This window comes from Ambystoma mexicanum, chromosome 3p, assembly GCF_040938575.1.
Source record: "Ambystoma mexicanum isolate Mex_15411 chromosome 3p, UKY_AmexF1_1, whole genome shotgun sequence".
Lineage (NCBI taxonomy): Eukaryota > Metazoa > Chordata > Amphibia > Caudata > Ambystomatidae > Ambystoma > Ambystoma mexicanum.
In genome coordinates this window covers 590,112,184-590,134,457 of record NC_090925.1, presented here as the reverse complement: position 1 = coordinate 590,134,457, position 22,274 = coordinate 590,112,184, and the positions used below count along the sequence as shown (strand labels likewise).

Below are 22,274 nucleotides of genomic sequence, written 5' to 3'. Positions count from 1 at the left end.
TGACGGCACAGTGCGAGTGGGGCGCAACCGAGAGGGGGCCAAGGTGTTGGCAGTAAGAGACCATAATGTTGCAAATGTTGAAGCCCTTCTCTCTGTTTTGGTGTGTTATGGTTATGATAGAATTAGAGATGTCATCCGCAGTGACAATGGCTTGGAACATGCAGAAACTGGTGACCAGGGAAGCATTGTCGAGTTGGAGATTTGAAGATGCTACAAGACTTGTCTGGTCATTGATATGGAGATGGCAGATCATCGGCATTGCCGTCGAGCAAAACTCAGAGATGCAGAGATGGTCAGGCATTGAGATCAAAGATAACTCCTTTGGTTTCCCTTGCAGCAGCTTGTCTTGCGCTGAATGTCCCTAAACCCACATCAAGGCACTTTTGAGATGCAGGTAGAGCCAGAAGGTCACTTCCTCAGTTCTTTGGGTGCTGGGAGACCCCAGCCATGGTATCAGGAGTGAGTTGAGTACTTTCCTCTGCCCTTACCAACCTGTAAGTTATGCAGTGAGTACTTGCAGGGTTTTGTCACCTCCAATGAGCATGGGCCTGGGTGCCTGGTTCTCAGTGGCAGTAGGCCTGTCCAGCCAGCTGGTCATCCCAAATAAGCCCATGGGTTGGTTAGGAAGAAGAGCTTTCCTCTTCCTTGGAGCTGTTGGTCCTCACCTTTTTCGGGCAGAGGACCTTTCAGTAGACTACTCCCAATCTGGTTCCAGCAATGTTCAAAGATAAGTGAACTATTGGGAGGTTCTCTCCCCTCATATAGGCAAAGGTCCACAGTGGAGGGATTGGTTCCTTTCTTGCCTTCTGTAATGTGTCCAATTGTAGGATGTTTTAATCAGGCGGCAACTAGTTTGGGGGAATTTTCCACCCACCCCAAATCATGTGCTCTTCATTTTTATTTATTAAATAAAGTTCTTTTTATGAACCTGGGTCCGCCAATTTAACAATATTAATTCCTTGCAGCCTTGCTCCCCTTTACAGAGGGTTAAATAGAAGGTCATTTATTAATAAATTGAAATTAATACATCATTTAAATATAAACAAATTATGCATAAATGCTACATTTACAGGAATAGAAGCTTTTGTAACACATCCATCAACATATATATACATTTCGTTTAGTATGAGCAGGCATTCACCATGTATTAAATGAATGAGGATCCAGGATAAAGCTTTCATTTCCTAAAAACGAAATGAAATCAGAACATCCCTACCTACAGCATTCTTGAATCTCAATTGAAATATAGGCTAGTTGGCATTCCTGCATGTAAATTACTTTCAAAGAGGAACATGTATGTTCAAAGTGTGTTTGCTTGAGTCCCTTCAGTGGCGTTTCTATTGCCCTAGTGTGTGAATTTGTTATTTTCAATGGGCAATTTAAAGGTGGGGACATTGGTAGAGGTTAATAACCCTCTCCCTTGATGTGTGGGTTCAGTATAGGTTATTGACTCTTGAGCAGCTGAAGTATTTCTGCAGGGCCAGGGTTGTTTCAAGATCATTGGGCCTCACTATAACTCTGGCGGCAGCCATGCCCTTATTAAGGGCACGGCTGCCGACGGAGTAGTTTTTTTTCTGGCACCCGCGAATGGGCAATAACCGGGTCATGCCGAGTTTGGCAGACCCGGTAATTGCCCATTCGCGGGTGCCGTTATGGCCAGCCTCCCGATCCCCATTCTGCCCCCTGGGCACCGTTTATAACGGTGCTGGTGCAATCATGAGTTCTGCTCGCGGGTGCCGGTATGCACGCCTGGTCAGACCAGGCGTGCAGTCCGGCACCGGCGAGCAGAACTCGTAGTGTGGTGGAGAGGTAACAACGGCGCTGGTAGCACTACCGGTGCCTTTGTTGCCTTTCCGCCACACTCATAATGAGACCCAGTGTGTGCTTTTCCAGGGTCAATGTCATCCTGTGAAGGTCTTCATCTTCCCCTCGTAGAGCGCCTCCAGCTTGCTCTGTTCTGACAGGTTTGAAGTGCAAAGAGTTTCGTGTCTCCAAGGCTGACCCTCACTGAACAATGATCATTGTGCCTTCTTTTGCAGTCACAGTAGGTGTGGATTCAAATGGCAGGCTGCTATTTACTGAAATTATGCAGTTTTTCAGGAATGCAGTGTCTGCTACCCTAATGGCGGGCTCTTCAGCATGCCGTCTTCTCTTGTCCTCCTCATTGCGTTCCACCAGGTCTTCCTGAGGATGAGTGGGGAGTAGTTTGTTATTCCCTCTGAGTGTTAGTCAGTCGTGATTCTTAAGAATTTGTTCAGTGTTCACATGAACCTTTCAGCATTGGCAATGGCTTGTGGCCTGTAGGGGGTAATGTGCACATGTTTTATGTTCAGTGACTCAAGGAATTGGTGAAAGTTATTTCCTGGAAACGGGAAACCATTGTCGGTTGTAATAGATTGTGGTAGCCAATGAGTCACCAATATTGTCTCCAATTTGGGTATGACAGCTTCAGCTGCTGCTGATTCGAAGATGTTGATTTCTGTGTAGCTGGAGTGCTCCTCATTGACCACTAGCACACATGAACCAGTGGGTTGCGATCGAAAATCAGAACAGAGGCATTGACATGATAGTTCTCCCCTTGGCATTAACCTGATAGGTACTGGACTGGGGAACCCCGTAGACTGTAATGGAATGCTGTTTGAGAGTGATGATTCGACAGCTTCTTGAAAGCTCAAGAACCACATCTTCTCACGCACACAAATCTTGGTCTTGCTCTTACCTCCATTGCCTGTTTGGGCTAGTGGAACTATTCTAGGCACAAGAAAGTCCTAGAACAATATTACCGTACAGAAGCATGTCAATGTGTTTTTATACATTATGAATATGTTGTCATATGTGACAAGATTTGCATATTTTGGTACTGTTTTATGATTGGAAGACGAGGTTGTTCTGTGACATTATGTAATGTGTAAATTAACTTTTTGAAGGACCCATTATAGTGGTTGTCATAGATGTGTATATTATGTATGTTCAGTCTAATTATTATATGGAGAATTAATACATATTTGGCCAAACAGCTGTGAATTTTGTATGCAATAAATTAGTTTTATTTCTACATTAATAGGTTTCCTTTCTGTTTGTTAACATACTTTATAATGCTGTTCCTCCTCTTTTAGTGAATGGCAGCGGCCATGCCAACCTCCAAAATCAATGTATGCCAGAGATGATCTGAAATGTCACAACAAAACATGCACATTAAGGACAGTAATGCGATTTTTCCAGCGACCTCAGTATTGGGCCAAGTGTTCTTATAATTTAATAAATCCTGAAAAGTCACCCATTTGCAATTAGTAGATGCATAAAAGGGTGGTAGTGCTGGAGCATGCACAGTCAGGAAGTTCCTGTATTTTGAAGAAGATTGCTTTACATTTTTCTCCATTACGCAAGTGATCCACCTTACCTCTTATCTCCTTAGGAAGTACCTTTAAGGCCTTGACTCTTTCTAACTCAGAAAGAGCTCGGCCACCCATGATTACCTTTTTTGATATGGGTACTGCTAGATTTCTTTTCGATAAGCTCTCAATTATCCCCGGGTTTCACATTTCGACAGCATTGCAATATTTATCTGATCATTAGTTGGCAGACAGAACATGAAACTTTTGGATGCATAAATATGTTTTCCGAATGACTTGTTTTTTTTAGGGATAAACAGTGTTTACTTATCCATACTGTTACAGTAGTCTAGTAACTACTTAAAATATGCTTCATGATCTCTGGCTGCCCAGGAAACTGCAGTTGACTGTTATTCATGTATGTATTAAATTACAAACATCTTGAGACTAACAGAACTAACACTTGAAGATAGACATTGAAATCAATGAACTCTTCTTTACTTGCGCTGCCCCCACGTAGAGCTGTTATAGGGGGTGCTGTATAGTCAACAATGCGTGACTTTCCATGAGAAAGGGATGATGCAAACTTGGGGAGGGCGTTCCCCAGAGATGCCTGCTAATTGTTCCAATATTTTGAGAAGAATTAAGTGATCACTGTTAACGAAGGTAGCCAACAAATCAAGCACTGGGTCACTGCTTCATGAACCCCAATTGGCAATTGTTTTTGTTGTCCCTGTGCCTTTACTGGGCAAGATCCAATGGCCACTCTCCCAACATATTGTACTGCCGTCTATGCAGGTAGGCCTCTGCTTGCCAACTCTCATATCTACTTTCAACATTTTCATTATATACATATTTGTTTTACTACAGCCAGTTTACAGGGTATCCGCACAAAACGTAGAAAAAAAACAAATGGAAGAAAAATGGCAAATACGTTACTGTAAAAAAAAAAACGAATTCCAAAAAATGTCGATCAAGGGGAGTGGTGGTTGCCCCACCTTACATAAAAAGGAAAGTGGGGGACAAGCAAAGTGAAAAAAAATAATAGATAAAAAGGAAAGGACCCTGCAGCACCAGTTCCCATCTAAGTGCTGAAGAGAACAGGCGTCCCAGAGGGATGGCGGAGGCGGTGGCACACTGCCCTGTGTGCCGCTGGAAGGTAAGTAAGGTGGTTGGTGAGAGCGGGTTGCAAGAAATGTCTGGGGGAGACAAAACTGAAAGTTATTCTCTGTAAAATCTTTCATTTTTTTTCTCCCTCTGGCATTTCGTATTCGATGTATTCATGGTAAACCAGTTTACAGTTCTATATCTTGCTTTACATTTGAATATTCCAAATAACAAGTCCTCAATTACAAATCTGTTCAGTATAAGAAATGTATTACTACTTTAATCAATGTACCCAAATTTACCACCGCCCAATGGCGAGTCATCTAATATTTCTCTCTCTTCTTTATGAGGCAATCACTATATCACCTGTTATTAGTCTAGTCATTCATCTCTTATTTTTTCTTATTATGCCCTACGTGCAAAATAACCATTTGGTGTGTACACCACATTTGAGGCAACATGTAAAACAATCATTTGGTGTGGACACCGCATTTGCTTGAGATTCGTCTAGCCCTTTAATTAGAAAGAGACTTGATACACTAAAGTGACTTGGTACTTTAATAAGATACTCTCTTTTGTCTGGCTGATGCCATTTTGATGTTTTGTAATCCTTTGTCACTTTTCTGATGCTCTATTAATACATATTTTGTAATTTTGTTTGTCTTGTTCTTGTTTTATCACTTTTATTTGAATTTCTATTGTTGTGTTTTGAATGTATTTATTTATTTATTTTACATTTGTATAGCGCACAAAACAGCCCATAGGCATCGCGGCGCTGTTACTTGTAGTTACACTTAGTTACAGAAGGGAATGAAATATATTACAAAACATAGGTGAAACAGAACATTACATTTTGCATTTAAGGCAGGTGTAGGTTTAGAATATTATTATATTTGAATAGTACTCTTGTTGTTTTTTCTGTGTTCGAACTGAACACTGTAAAAATATTGTACTTTGAAAACAAAACCTTTAAATTAGCTGATACTGATCATCAGCAACTAGTACTATTGTGTTATCACTCGTTTAGCAAGTAGAGGCTGATTGCTTTGACTAATACATGTTTGTGAACAATTGATTGTGACTGAATTATGGCAAAAAAAAGATTGCCATTGGGGACAACATTTTGTATGACACTCTCCTAACAGATTCACATCCGTCAAGTTGAGCCATGGCAATACTCTCAATGATTTTGGACAGAAATCGAGCTAAGGTTGGCACTGATACTCACTTCCAAAGAAGGTGTCTAACTCAGTGGCGAATCCACTAAGCTCCATCAGGTGTTCAAAAGAGGCATTTGTTCTATTTTTTTATATTTACCTGTTTAATTAGTGGTATAAGGAACACAAATGAATTAGAGGACTGTGCTAAACCTTGTATGCAAATCACTATTACCACAAGCATTTAAAACTATAAAAATTAAAAGACTAAACCAGAAAACACATCCTTTTGCACCTAGTTTAAACCCTCAATAGATAGTGGCAATAACACATATAACTACATCTCCAAGTCAAATCTTTCTGAAAGCCTTGTTCCTAAACCATGTTTTTTGTGACTTGCGGAAGACCAGAAAGTCGGTAATTAGTCCTACGTCAATGTGGCTGCCGTTCCACACAGAGACAGAGAAATTTTAGAAGCCCCATCACTAATAATCGATTTTTTACACTTTGGGAACCCTAGAAAAAGTAAATTCTTGCTCCAAAACCTTCTTTTGCTAGAAGAGATATAAAGCATATTAGTAAGGTGAGCAGGAGAGACATAGGCCCTCATTACAACACCAGCGGTAACCAATGGCGCTATTAGCACCATGGTTGCTGCCGGTATTGTAACGAGTCCGCCATGGTGCAATGGGGAATTATCACCCCATTCCAAGGTTGGCGGGGCGGTAATTCCCCATGCACCATTGGCCCTTCCCCATTCCCATTTTTGCCCCATAGGGCTCAATGGTAATGGGGAAGGCGGTAATTACGGTACCTCAAATTGCGGTACTGTAATTACCTTCAAGGTCCCTTAACGGCACTGCAGCCTTTTACGGCACCGTTAACCCCTTAGCGCCAGGGTCGTAATGAGGCCCATAGTGTACTTCCTTGTACGTTAAGTACGCCATCTTACAGTGAACTCTGGCCTTAATATTCAACCAGTGGAGTTGGTGGAGTACTGGAGTCATGTGCTCAACTTTTCGGGTACCCACAACAAGACTGGCTGTAGTGTGGAGGACCGCTGTCAAAAGGGGCAAGGTGGAAGCGAGCGTACCAGCCAAAGCTGTCTTCCCAGAATCCATTAGGGATCAGACACGAGCTTGAAGCAAGGCACAGAAGTCAGATGGGAAGAATGTAGTTGTTTATCTCAAAAAAGCAAAAACAGCTGAAATTAACAAGATTCAACAATCTTCTGGACTTGCAGCCTCGAAGAGGGAGGCTGCCATCCAGCAAGGAAGGCAGAGGGAAGAGGTTTAGTTGATTTAAAAAAAAATGCCTACCCATCCAACCTTTCATATCCCCTAGGGAGTCCCACAGCGCATGGATGTCATCTGGAGTTGACACCCATATGTAAGTTGCATGTCATCAGCATACTGGTGCACGCGGATACCAAGATTCCTTACAAGCTCCATGTAAAGGGGAAATGACATGGGCAACAAGATCAACTCTGAGATACACCAAAGGGGGCCAAGGCCAGAACGGACATGGCTATTCCCTCCCTGAGCAGTTGAGAATGGGTGGATAGGAAGGCGATAAACCAGGCCTCCACTGACCGCTCCCCCATAAAACTCATGCAATATTCAGGGATGGCAAGCAAAACCCAATCATCGATCCAGTCATAAGCCTAGGAGCGGTCTAGTAGTGCCAACAGACAGATACCCTGCGTATCCAGCACTCAAAGCACGTCATCCCGCAGCTGCAGGGTTGCAGTTTCGTTGCTGCACACAGCATAAAGGTCAGACTGCTGTGAGGCTAGAAGTGGACCAGCAGTGACATATTTTTTAAGTTGTCCAGAAACAACCCAACTTATTCCTCCCCACCCCACCCCCTTAAAAAAGGTAAAGCCCCAATTGGTCAATAATGTGACACAGCCAATTAGGGGGTAAGACGCCTTTTTTAGTATAGGCATACTATTTTCTAGCTTCAGTACTTGATTGGGAACATGTGGGTAATGAGGCATTAATCGTGATGCCCCACGGTTCTTTCAAAGCAGAACACAATTGCTTTTCACGATGGTAAAGCATTGATCTCATAAAAGGAAGGCTTCATTTGAGTCATAGTGGAAGACGGCTCCACAGGGAAGTATTGCTAAAAGGCTGCCAGCTGGTATTGGATTTAAGTGATGGCAGGGAAGAAGGGATGCTGTTCCGAATGTGAGAATTGTGCAGTATTCACTCCAAAGAGCAGAAGTGGCTGAAAGAGGAGCGAAAAGGGCCTTTGCTAGTGTTCGACAAAATGCAGTTAGGGTCTATTTGCAAGGCCATGAATTCGGGAGGCGTAAAGGTGTGCTTTGACTTGAAATATGGCCCTCTTATAGGCTGTCTGGGCAGCTTTTATTGCAGTCAAAGAAGTTGGTGACTTAGATTTTCACAGGCTAGGTTCTTATCCTTACATTCACCCGCTATTGAAATTGAATTCTTTAAAGTACTTGGGGCTGCTGGAGCGAACTGATTGGCACATATTTTGAGAAGATTGGAGCAATTGCATCACCCGTCTGGGCCATCCAACAGTTTTAGACTCCAACCAAATATTGCACAGAGCGTGCCCTCCTCATCAAAAGAAAATGGAGCCAAAGATCGGGTCAGACGCCTTTGCAAAAAGGTTTGCCCCGGAAAATGTGTGCATCGAGTTTGGATCAATATGCGGTCCAACCAATAGGGAAAATCCACATTAAGGGATAAGTGGGGGACCAACTAGTCAAGAGACATTTATATCTCACAAACATGATCGAATTTGTAAAAAGTCATTTTTTTTGTATGTAACTAAATGCACAATAACAAAAAAAAAAAACTGGTAGGGACTGCACTGTGCTACTTCAGATCATTAAGATGCAAGCACTCATTGAGTGATGAAACAGGACTGCACGATTGGTTCTCCCAGATAAGATAAAACTACCTAAAAAGAAAGAATATTTTGTTATTGTCCAGTTTCTGAATACGATTTAGGTGCTGACAGAGACTGATTCTGGGCTGCAGAATCTAATCTAAACAGACAAAATGAACAGGGTCGCTCAACACCAGAGTGACCTTGTCTCCGTGCACACTCTTGTGCATATCAATATGCAAATTTGAATCTTACCTTTCAATTATAGTGTACTCTTAAGTAGTTTGGTTAATTTTTTAATGTTACAAAACAAAGTACATTTCCAAACCGGAATTTCTGTATTACTCGCAATTAATTAAACATAGCAGTTTTCTGTGTACATAGTACCTGTTTCATTGCATAAATAAATAAACATTTCTTTCTTGGTTTTGAAGTCCCCAAGTATAATTCTTTACAACATGCAAACCAAATATAATAAGAGAGTTGACCACTCAAGTTTTCATGATTAGTCCATAGTTTCCTATGATTGGTTACCCACATATGTCTCTTTTGTGGGTTAATTCCCTAACTTGTTCTGATGGTGGTAGTCCAAATGTGTGGCTTCCTTTCTTTCAATTTAATTGCCTTTTTGTTGATTTTTAATGCACAACACGTTTCGGACTATTCTAGCCCTTCATCAAGTGCAGTCAAATCACAAGTTGTAATAAATCAATTTCTAGAATTTAAATGTAGAACAATTCTGATCAGTGTCATATTTCACTCTGTGTTACTTATTACTTGAAACATTCTTCTAAAGGTGTTAATTCAAAATAACTCAAAATAACTCTGACCTTCAGTTTCACTGATACTAGAGATGCAGTGGTCTGCCAAACACCTTCCACACTTGTAAATAGCCGGTAGATACCTAGTAGTTTGTCTTTCCTTAACATGCAACGAAGTGTCTTTTTGTTAGATCTGTGAAGAAAACAATATGGAATTGTTTTCACTCCAATCAGTCTTTTTCTGAGGCGTTTTGATGTGGGTTTTGCACCGGGATCAGTCGCTTGTATGAAAGCGCTGAGTCCCAGTGTCAAAACCCTGATTGTTTTAATTTTCAGGCTGGGTAAAAATTAGAGCGCGTGTGAATCGTATGCTCACCTCTGTACTTGAATTCCATTACCATGCGTGTTCCCGTTAGCATACCAGTGCCGCTATGTGAATTCAGTCAGCCGTTTACTGATCGTTCGTCTCATCTTGCTTCTCTCCTTCTCTGTAATCCACCGCCCATTGTCTCCGTGTGTTCACAGCGTTCCACTATAGTTTGGCGTTGCCGTTCTGTTAGGTTGTTATGGTAACTGTATTGTAGTACAATTCGATGAGGTGACTCACTGCTCGTTTTCCATGGGTGCCATCTTGACGTGTCCTTACTTACTGTATGATCGTGTTGACATCTTCATATTTCATATGTAGTTGTACTGAAAGCCAGTGAATTTTGTGCTTCATGCGCGTTTATTTATATACATGCCCTGTTATTGCAAATGCCACACACTCCAATGGGAGGATAAGCACCAAAGATCTAGAGCAGGACTAAGCAATGATGCGAACCCCACCACATGGTCACAATGAAGAAGAGAAAACCCCTGGGGGAAAAGGACATTGTGAACTTGATCGGCATGTCCTTGAAACCATACCTTGATGAGGCACATAATGTCCAGGGTATAACATTGAACACATAGCTTGATGAGGCACATAATGTCCAGAATACAACATTGAACACATAGCTTGATGAGGCACATAATGTCCAGGGTATAACATTGAACACATAGCTTGATGAGGCACATAATGTCCAGGGTATAACATAATCGCAATTGTCTCGGGCATGAGGCACTGCAAAACGAGAATTTCATTATGCGGGTACATGTGCTGCGGTTGAGTACATATGTGAACTGTGATCACGGGTAAAATGAAATGTTTGCTGGGAGTAGCTTCTTTTAGTGGGGTGGTTCCGTTGTTCAATTATTGATAGTACCCATTTTTGCCGACTGGCAATTTCGCCAAATATGTGTTGCTGCTTTTTTTGCTGCTTTTCTAGACAAAAATATAGATGGCAAGTTTGGTTAAGGTATATAGAAAGGGGGCAGGGGGAATGGGTGAGGAGTAGAAGAGGGGTGTGGGGTCTTACATCAAAACACCTAAAAAAAAGAAAAGTTGTGAAATTGCCATTTGTCAAAACAAATACAAAGAATGTTCATATATCCCAATAATTACTGTAATTTCCTGATAAGAGATTTACCCAAAGCAAAGGATGGCTCCTTACCCGTTAAGGAACGTATGGGAGTTGCACTGTACATTAGCTTGTCATCTGGTATTTCTCGTCCTAAGGGTCGTTTAGTGAGGGTACTGGTCCAAAATCTCAAGGAGTTAAGGGCTCGCCGCCATGAACTGTATTCAGCAGTCGCATGTTCGAACCATGGCAGGTCCAACTAAGCCCTTTTTCCTTCTGAGGTTGGTAAACTGAGGTTTATTAAATTGGTTATAGTAACATCGTTTTATTATTTTTATTATTTTATTTATTGAGCGCAGACCTAGCTTTGAGAAGCAACAGAGTGCTTTACAGAGGTATACTCCAACACAGATACACAACGGAGTGCTTTACAGAGGTATACAATAGTACAGATGCGTAATGGAGTGCTTTTCAGAGGTAACAACAGAACAGATATGCAGTGGGAGATAGCATACAGAGGAGGGGTACAGCTATACAGAGTGGTGGGGAGGAGCGGGTCAGAAAGCGGCTAGCGACTCAGGAGGCACAAGGGTGACCTGATGATCTAGTTGTTGAGAAGGAGAGACTCCTTGAAGAAGTGAGTCTTGAGTTCTTTTTTGAATTGTAGGAGCATGGGGGCAAGTCTGATTCTGACTGGTTGGAGGTTCCATAGTCTTGGGGCATAGGCAGAGAAGGCTTGTTTTGTGGTCTTTTCATTTTTGTAGTGGCAGATTTCAAGTCTTCACATGTCCTGGCGTCCGTGGTGCGCTGTCTGCCTGAGATGCTGAGTTTCTCTGTGATGTAGCTGGGTGACTTGAGGGCAACTTCCTTATAGATGATGTGACAAGACTTGAAGGTGATTTGTGTGTGTAGTCGGTGCCAGTGAAGGTCAATGAGGGCGGAGGTGTTGTGGTCATATCTGTGTAGGCCCTTTATGCGGACACTTCTTAGTTGCTCAAGGGAGGACAACGGGAAGCCTTCGAGGAGGGCATTGCCCCATCCAGGTGGGATGGGACCAGTGGTTGAACGGTGGATCTAAAGCTGTCTGGAGGAATGGCTTGACTTTCCACAGGAGGGAGAGCTGATACCATGCTGTCTGAGTTTTCTTAGCTATGTGTGCCTCAATGGTGAGGTGTTTGTCAATGTGGAACCTGAGGGACTTGGCGCAGGAGGTGAGCTAGGGTGTGAAGCCCTCAGGGTTCATGGTTTATAGCCAGGTCTGTATGGCTGGTTGTTAGATGTTGTTGGTGAGGAGTAGGAATGGGGTTGAGCTTCAAGTATGCACTGTATATCCCAAGACTGTATCAGTGAGAGGCAAGTTTTGAGCCTGTGGATGTCCTTGATGGAGTCGATTTTGAGGTATAGCTGTGTGTTGTCACGTATTGGTGGATGTGGATGTTGCGTGTGGGTAGGAGGGCTCCCAGAGGCTCCATGTATAGATTGAAGATCACTGGGGAGAGGATGGAACCCTGAGGGATACTTCAGGTGAAAAGTAGCATTGGCAATCTAGAGAAGTCCATCTGAACAAACTGTTGTTGAGTTACGACTTGAACCAGCGTAGGACAAAGTCGCTGATCCCCAGGCGCCATTGTATTGTGTCCGTGAGTGCCTGGTTGTGTACTGTGTTGAAAGCGGCCGAGAGGTCGACTAGAACCAGGAGGCAGGGGTGGCCATTGTCGAAGAGGTTGAGGGTGTCATCAACAATCTGTATAGTTGTCATCTCCATGCTGCACCTAGATCTGAACTTGTATTGGTAGGTTTGGAGGAGATTGTTGGTGTCAATTATCTTACCTAGGAAGGGAAGGTGGGTGATGGGGTGATAGTCGGGATCCAGAATAGGTTTCTTTAGTAGAGCGAGGATTTGTCCTGTCTTTAGTGTCGATGGGAAGGTGCCTTGAGTTAGGGAGCTGTTGATGATCTCCAGGTAGGGAAGGAGAGCTTCTGTGGGGAAGGTCTTGAGGACAGATGCTGGAAAGGTGGTGTCTGTATACGATGTGGCTTTGAGGGCGGCCAGCGTTTCTACCAGGTCCTCTGTAGAGAGTGTCTTGAATGTTGTCCAGGGTGTGCAGATTTCACAAGGAGGGACGTGAGGTAGGTCTGTTTATGCAGAGCTCATGTATATGTGCTGTCGAACATTGCTGATTTTGCTGATGGAGAAGGTGCTGATGGCAGTGTATTTTTCAAAGGAGTGTGGTATGGCAGGGTTGGGTAGCGGTTTGATGCAGTGCTTGACTGCTTTGAAGAGGCCTCTGCTTTTGTTGTTGGCTTCTGCTATGATGGTCTGATAATAGGAGGCCTTGACTGTGTTGATTAGTTGTCTGCAGTGGCTCAGAGTTCCTTGAGGAGTGCGAGGTTGGATGCAGTACTAGAGCGGTGCCAGGTTTTCTCTTGTTTCCTGATGACTCTTTAGCTGAGGTTGAGTTCTTGCATGTACCAGGCTGCTGATGGTTTCGGTTTGCAGGTGCACTGCGTCAGAGGCATGTGTCGGTTGATGGAGGCTGAGAGGATGGCGTTGAGTGCTTCCAATAAAGAGTTGCAGTTTGGTTGGGGCTGGTCAGTCCATGTGAGGTGGAGCTTGGTGAGGTCTTCCACTCGGAAGTTCTTGATGGACCTGAAGGTTTGTGTGAGGTGTTTCTGTTGGGAGTGCTTGACTGGGGTAGGGTGAAGGATGTTGTAAACCACGGCCAGGTGGTCAGACCAGTGAAGCGGGAGAGAGGAGCTGTAGTTGAGGGAAGGCAGTGCAGTGATGACTAGGTCGGGGATGTCACCTTTCTTGTGTGTTGAGTCTTTTGTGTGCTGTGTGAGGCTGAAGGTGTCGAGAAGGCTGAGGAGAGATTCCTTCATCGGTTTGGTGGCCCTTATGCCTGGGAGGTTGAAGTCACCTAGGAATATGTTGCCATGCGTGGTGGTGACTAGGTCGGTGATGTCTCTGATGAAAGGCGGTGTTGGGTTTGGGTGGTCTGTAGATGAGATGGAAGGTGACTGTGTCCGTCGGGGAGAGCGGGAAGTAGCAGGAGAAGACTTTGAAGTAGCCAATGTTGTCAATATCAAGTCTGGTGCAGGGCCACAAGGTCTTGTGGATGACTGTGAGGCCTCCGCCTGTCTTATTTGCACAGTCTCTGTCTTGGATGCTGAAGACATCAGTGACAAGGATGTCTATGATTTGGGTGGAGGTGGGTGTCAGCCAGGTCTTGGTTGGTGATGAAGATAGTGTCACGGTTGTGTGTAGTGATGAGGTCAGCAATGTCTGCGGCACAGGTTATAGCTGAGCAGATGTTGGCAAGCATCAACTTCCATGTTGTGGACTGTGAGGCGGTGCTGATGGGGTTGAGGCTGATGTGGGTTAGGTTGCAGCATTGCGTAGTCCATGCCTTAGTGGAGGCCAAATGTTGTTGGCGTTGCCTGGTGATGGTGCGGGTGGCCTGTGGGGCAGGAGGGAGAAAATACATGTTGGCACATGCTTACCTGTTTTCTAATTAGGCGTTTGGGCCCTGGATTCTCCCAGTCTGAAAAGGTACAAACAGGCGTTGCCCTTTCCTTTGTCTGCCCTTCACTTCAGACGCCCGGGCGAGATATGACCTTGATCTAAGAGTTAAGAGCAGAAAGGAAGAGGCAGGGCTAAGAAGGTGGGTGGTGCTTAGGCCACATGGCCTAGAACCACTTGCACCTGCTAACCAACTGAAAAGTAAGAGTCTAGAGGGCTGCTTAAGTATAGAAAAAGGGCGGCAAAACAGGAAGGCACCAACAGTTTAGCAGTGATTGACAGGTGGGCGGGGTTTCGGCCACATGACCTAGATCTGCTTGCACCTGCTCACCAACTACAACCATGTGAAAGAGAAAAACAATGTTAGCAAGTTCTTCTGTAAAATAACTATGTAATTATTATGATTCTGCCTTGAACAGTTACCATTCTCCAAACAAAAACAATCTTTTAACGTGGCCACTGCCTCCGTTTGAAGTTTTACTCCTGTAATATTTTGAATAGTTCTCTGGGAGAGGCTTTAGGATTATCTGCTTCCATTGTAAACTTTGTTTCCAAAGAAATTGATATTTTCTTCGCAAGCTTCCGTAGCTTCTCTGTATTTCATTCTGGGTAGTTCACCGTTTCTGGTCTTGGATTTTACCCATAAGTTGTATTCTTTTCCAAGGGACTATTGTAATAAGCTTTATTCGTGGGCGAAACGTTTTTGAGAGTTCTGCATTTTTTTAAACTTACATTGTGTTAAAGATGCAGAGCGATTCCCAATAGTAGCTAGAACTGAAGTCTTCTCATTCACTTTAAAATAAAATGTGTGGAATAGTATAGCATGTTAAACAAGATGTATACAGTTTGCTATTGTGATCTGATATGATATGGCATTTATAACGTGCCTATACACAAGTGTTTCAAAGCGCGGCAGTAAGGTCCAGATCAAGGCCATTTTGTTTACATTTATTTAAAACAAAGAGAAAGCCAATAGAGACCTTACCTACCCTCTCTCACACTACCTATTTGGCTTATATGACCAATGTATCTATCACATACCAGTGTTCCACTAGCTCCTTGATGAGTTTACGCACTGGGCCCCCATTACAAGTTTGCCGGTCCGGGAACTACGGTACCGGTAAGCTTGCCGGTATTGTAGTTCCCGGAGCGGCAAACTATGAGTTCTGCTTGCAGGTGCCTTTGCAGCTGCCAGGTCTGACCTGGCGGCTGCAAAGGCACCCGCGAGCAGAGCTTGTCGGGTACACCAGCACCATTCACGAATGGTGCCGGTGCATCCACCTTCCCCATTCCCATTGAGCCCTATTGGGCTCAAAGAGAATGGGGAAGAATATTTTTTGGCGCCCTAGAATGGGCAATTACCAGATCTGGCAGGGTTGTAATACCCTGGTTATTGCCCGTTACAGGGCACTGGAAAAATGACAACCCCCGGCGGCAGCCGTGCCTGTATTACAGGCATGGCTACCGCCAGAGTAGTAATGAGGCCCACTGAATATCTAGATACCTATCATATTTGGAACCCTATATCAGTAGATCAAGTCCTGTTCCGTTACAGAACTGTTTTTTAACAAGAATAGATATACATTGGGTTGTATACGAATTGTTCGTTTTACAACTGTTCGAATTACAATTGACCTTTTCACAATTGACCAAATTCTGAAGGTCAATTGTAACATATATACGGGGGGAAGCCCCCCACAACCCCTCACCCAACCCAAACCACCAAAACCCTATATCAATTGTGACCCTTTAAAATCGGTCAATTGTTCATTCGAACAATTGTAAACGCAATTTGGTGCATACCATACATTGTTAGCCTTTTGCGTAAATGGATCCTGAGGACAGAATATGGCGATTGTGCCGATTAAGTAGCTAATTTAGTCAACAGGTTATTGCTCCAAGTGTTTGTTTTCGTCTGCAGAGCCACACTGCAACAGTTTAGGCTGTCTCAGTTGAAGTGAAATTATATTGTCCACCTCCATTGCAATGGAGACAGATTTGATGTTTGTCGGTTCAATCTACCACCAGTCTCCCGTGCCGAATAGAGTGCATCTATGTTGCAATTAATTACATAGTCAATAGTGATCCTGAAAAACATGTGTGGTTGAGGATCTCAAAGAACAGACCTGGGGACCACACCCATGAAAGACTGCTGAGACTACGATAAGCAGACTTATTTGAAGAAGCTTCCTTGCTGAAGTATAGCCAGTGACTAAGAGATGCTTTTCCGATAAACATATGCAACAGTTCCCAGTCTGACAAGTAGGAGCCCAGACCGTAAAGTGGACTATGGTATGCATGCCACACTACTAATAATGAAATAGAAAATGCGGAACATAACAGTTGAAGACCAAGAATCTATGTGGTGCACAGACTTTCTACGGGCCTCATTACAAGGTTGCCGGTCCGGAAACAACGGTACCGGTAAGCTTGCTGGTGCTGTCTTTTCTGTACCGGCAAACTACGAGTACTATGAGCAGGAGCCTTTCAGCCCACCGGGTCTGACCTGGCGGGCGGAACGACACCCGCTCGCAGACCTTGTCGGATGCACCGGCACCATTCATGAATGGTGCCAGGGCATCCGACCTCCCCATTCCAATTGATTCCGTGCTCGGGATTAGGCAATTACTGGGTCTGCCGGGGCTGTAATGGTCCCGTTATTGCCCATTCCCGGGAACCGGAAAAATCATGACTCCAGCGGCAGCCATGCCAGTATTTACTGGCACGGCTACCGCCAGAGTCATAATGACCCCCAATGTGTTGTACCCCTGTTGACACTGATAGAAACTACTTCCCTGATCCCCACTATTCTAATTTTGTCCTTAACATAATATGGCACAGTTTTTTGAATCCTCTCCGTTGAGCCCGTTTGGTCACTCCCTCATCCCCCTTCTCTCCAAGTTTCACTTTCCCTGTAGAGCCTCCCCCACTACTGGTTTTCCCCTTGTAATGAGCCCCCATGACCATGCACGCATCTGCTCCAATTTCCTCACCATGTGCCCTCTGCCCTAGCTTGCCTTGAGTGCGGCACTTCACTAGTCGGATCCATCATCACATGCTATAAGCGGTGGGATCTTTTCAAGAGCCCATGCATCCATCTTTGCTCCCGCCGCCCTACGGCACGGGATCCTGTTCTAACGACCTGCACGGCACCAATCTGTGCACATCATGCCCTCACATGGACAATGAGCACAACAGCACTTCATACCGCAGAAAGAAATTACGGGGGAAAAGTGCATTAGGGAATTGTATTGCATTTACTGCTGTGATCATACAGTGCTTTATCATGTTCGATTATCCATGGAATTAGTGAATTTTGCATCATGTGGAGTGGGTTTTTCTGGACAGAAATCTATGTGTTTTCTTTAAATGCTACTCTCCTCTGTTGGCCCTCTGAGAACCCATTTATGCTCTCCCCACTGCTCCACTAAAGAGTGTGAGTTTCTGTAAAAAAGTCACTATGTGTAGAGATACGTTGTCTGTTTCTAGACATAGAATGTATTTGTTGACTGCAGCAAACAGACATGATAAAGATGGCTAGCTCCTGCTTGTAGCCTCGCTGGTTACCCTGACACCCACATCTACCAGAGGCTACCATTGACTCCATAAACCCGATGGGGCCATACAAACAAATCTGTGTGACATTAACTTGGGACCTTTTATCAAGCAGCCCCAGGGCAGATCTAAAAGACACTTAAAGCACAAATGCTCATATAGAGTGGACAAAAAGCTATAGCATAGTTTTCATCTCATGTTGAAATTTGTAGTGTGTCAGGCTGTGTCCTGCACCCGCATTCCCTAGAGGTCTCCTCCTTGCTGAGTGATGCCTGAAACCCAGGAGCTGCTGCTTATAGCTCCTGATCTTCAATTTATTTATTTAAATCCTTGAGCGTAGCTGCTAAATATGCAATGATAATTCAAACAGCCCAACTAATTGAGTACTACCGTTGCTTTGTATTGACTTAAAAAACAATTATTCAAATAAGTCAGTCAAGGTCGTGCAAATGGCTTGGGTAGGAAAACATGAACACGTTTTCTGCTACTACTGCAGTGGGTCTTTTGCAACATGTCAACACCACCGCTCTTTCTGACAACGTATTTCAGCCATTTGAGGCCCCCGGCTGCCATTCTTCTCCATTTTGAATGGTACGCCTGGAAAATTAGCTACACTCTTGAATAATTTGGAATTGTTGTTATGGTTTGTAAATCCACTCTTAAAATAAGCAAATGGGTCTTGATACATCATGTGGATCACTACTTCACAAAAGTCCTCTAGACTCTTTTCACCCCTTTGTTAAAACCATGTCATAATACGTCTGGTCATTATTTCAGCTAAGCAGTAATGTGAAGCATAACCATGCGTGACTATACTGTATCAGTACTAATGTTCATTATTTAATGAATTTTATCTATAATGGCGTCCTTGTTCCATTATGTTTTTTACAGGTAGAACTTCACATTCACCTCGATGGCAGCATTAAGCCCGAAACCATTCTACATTTTGCTAAGTGAGTATTTAACATTTGTTTACATTTTATCTAATCTTTAAAACCTTTTATTTTGGAATGGGTAAGCAGAGTACTTATAAGTTGCCGTTTTGACAAAGGAACCATGGATATGCCCATAGCTGCATAGCAGGTTTTTGCGTTCATGGGGTTCCAGCTATCATGCTCCCACAGGACCAATTAAAAGTGAGTGAAGCTGCACTTTTGAAAACAATCTTGGGAGGCAACCTGACCACCCCTCCCCCCCTCGCAGGCCCACCCACCCTGTGATGCTATCCTCATGTTGTGTAGAATAGATCTTTCCTGGTGCTTCACAATATCCTTTATCTATATATCACTCCTGAACTATCCCCAGTTATGGAAAGGATGCAAATCATCACTCCTGACCTATCCCTAGTCTTGGACTGGATGCAGATCATCACTTCTGACCTATTCCCAGTCATGGACTGGATGCAGATCATCACTCCTGACCTATCCCTAGTCTTGGACTGGATGCAGATCATCACTCCTGACCTATCCCTAGTCTTGGACTGGATGCAGATCATCACTCCTGACCTATCCCTAGTCTTGGACTGGATGCAGATCATCACTCCTGACCTATCCCTAGTCTTGGACCGGATGCAGATCATCACTCCTGACCTATCCCTAGTTTTGGACTGGATGCAGATCACCTGAGATCTTTATGTCTTAAAGAGCAGTGTGGGAGCCGTCCTCCCAAATTCCATTAACCCCTTGAGATGGATGTGTAAAACCTATATTGCTGTCCCACTACACTTCAAATGTCTGTGTACGTATGCACAGCAAGCTAAAACAGTTGGCTACACAAAAACGGCACAAAACAAACTTGTTTTCAATTGGAGAATAAAAAGCAATACAACGCTGATTTGGTTTCTAGAACCTACAATGCCCATCAGCCCCAGCCAGAGTAGTCAATGATGACGCATGCGGTAGTTGTTGGCCGAAACATCTGGTGGTCTGCAGCTGGCCCCTAAATAATCCAATAGCTCTGAGTAATGATAATGTAAACAAGACACTGGTCCTCATTACGAGGTTGGAGGTAGCCATGGCGCCATTAGCGCCATGGCTGCCTCCAAAATGGTACCGACTCCGGTCTGGTGGATGGAGCAATTACCGGTCCATTCCGAGGTCGGAGGGACCGGTAATTCCCCATTCACCAGAGCCCTTCCCCATTCCCATTTGAACCCCCATAGGGCTCAATGGGAAGGGGGAAGGCGACAATAACGGTACCGCAAATTGCGGTACCGTTATTTACTCCGGTATCCCTTTGCGGGTCCCGTCCTTAACTCCTGGTAAAACCAGGCGTTAGGGAAGGACCCGCAAAGGGAACTTGTAGTAGGGCGGTAAGGGATTACCGGCACCGGTGCACTTACCGGTACCGGTAATCCCTTACCGCCCACCTTGTAATGAGGCCCAGTGTCTCTAACATTGAGCACAGATAACTAGCAATCATGCATGAGCTCCACAGAACGATGAGTTGTCCATGATGAATAACTGAGTATCACCAAAGTGATACTCCCTATGTCCATGGTTCCATGTGACACTTGATGCACCTTACTTCTACTTGTAGGTGACGAAGGTAGATATTCCCTGCGTAGGTGGTCTAATCCTACTGACAGCAGGAAACAAGGTTGGGCTGAGAGAACCTTACTTGTTGTCCCTGAAACCATCTAGGGGACCTTAATATGGAAACACTGTCAAGGGCACATTTCTCTGTTTCCATATTGAACAAATCAGGGAATCAGGAAGCTGGGCTGCAAGCTACAGGAGACCTATAGGAGTGAGACCCTAATGACTGCACTCTGAGCCCTTTAGTTGAACTCTGCTCTGTCATTTCACATGTCAGTCTCATTTTTGTGTGGGTGAACGTGTGGGCATCTGGGATTTGTATGTATTTGCCTTCCCATTTCAATTCACCAACATTCCTGAGGTGGCGGAAGTGACATCACAAACTTGATGACATCACAAGAAGTAACAGCCCATGAGCTTTGAGCCTGACAGCATCTCCGGGTGTGATATCATATACTCTTTGGTCCAGATGACAACACAATAAATGCCACTGCAAGTGAAAAGAAAGCCTACAATAATAGTACAATTAATAAAAAAGTGAATGGTACTAAAGCAGACAAAAAGGCTATTTTCAACCATATACTAACTATGGTGCTGTCCCAATATGTAATGGGTGCAGTCATGACATGCCGCAGCCACATGCAGTAGACCCATCAGAGGTCAGGAGCACCTCTTTCTTTTGCCAGTGCTGCCTCATATGGCCTGTCACTGCCATCTTATAGCTGTTGAAACCTCACATGCCAGGTATAGCCATATTATAATACATACTGCCTCACAGGCCAGGCTCCGCCATAGAATGTTAAGTGAAACCTATATACCCTATAGTGACATCTTCTACTGGATTCCATGTATGCCAGGTATAGGCGTCCTATGGAAGCTACAGCTCCACAAGCCTAAGTGCTGCAGACATTGGCAAGTTCCACCTGAACCTCCCAAGTACTGTAATTTGATGTCGTGTAAAGCCTGAAATGCTGGATACATGATTCTGCTTGGTTTTTTATAGTGCAAAGATAACAATCACTTATGATCATCTTAATCTGTGAAGTTTAGGAAAATGTGGTCCTGTGAGGTAAAGTGGATCCCACACGATGGTCAAGTAGAGAAGCCTGGACTGGTGTCTATTCCACTGTCTTCAATACACCCAGTAGACCACACTTGCCACCACAACTTTAATTGTATACCAACATACTAGGATTTTTGCATTGTGCAGCCACAGGCGTTTTTATTTAGTAAAGCGGATATATGATGCAACAAACCACATTCTAAATTAATCTGAAAATATGAAAGAAATATGTTGGGCAAAAGAAGTATGATGTACTGTGATGGGATGCAAGAGGAACTCAATAACGTGTACTTAATTCACTGAGCTATCCCCATCAATTTCTGTTAACATGCATGAAGAAGTTTATTTTTTCAATGCACACGAGTATAGCGGAATAACTGCTTTGCACAGTTTGCAATGAAGTGTCACACATAAGACACACACATCACTTAAGCAAAATGCAAACACACGCCTACAGATAATGTATAAATAGGAATACAGCTATTCACACAATAATACTAAAGATTCCACGCAAGTGCTATTGTGGAAAATGTGTAGTTCCTTTATGCAAATGGACAAAGCGTGCGCCCTGTATTACTTGTGACAGTAGGCAACGCCCACTGTACCAGTGGCGTCAGTAGGGTGGATCACGGGTGGGGGCCTGGGACCCTCCTCTGAAATTCTGGGCCCCTCCCTTGGGCCCCCCTACGCCAGCTGGGCTACTCACGCTGCACTGTCTGCAGTGTTGTGTTCACCCGCACGGCACACACACAGGGCCGCAATCAACAATGAAGAGCTGTTAAGTTCCCTCTTCCCTCAAGACAAGCCACTCTGATCACAATGTAGCACACAACACTGTGAATGAGGGTCATTAGTGACTTAACGGTTTTGTGCCTACATTCTGATGGGAGGGGAGATGCAGTGTGGTTTGGTAGTTGGTGAGCACAAAAGTGTCT

At 44.1% G+C, this 22,274-nt stretch overlaps 1 protein-coding gene across 1 annotated transcript in view; it reads left to right on the top strand.

Moving 5' to 3' along the window:
- LOC138580641 (adenosine deaminase-like) overlaps positions 1-22,274 on the top strand; it is a 540,146-nt gene that overhangs the window by 230,931 nt on the left and 286,941 nt on the right. The window contains exon 2 of the mRNA XM_069651342.1: positions 18,631-18,692. Within this exon, the coding sequence (XP_069507443.1) occupies positions 18,631-18,692 (62 nt within the window). The remainder of the gene's footprint in view (positions 1-18,630; positions 18,693-22,274) is intronic.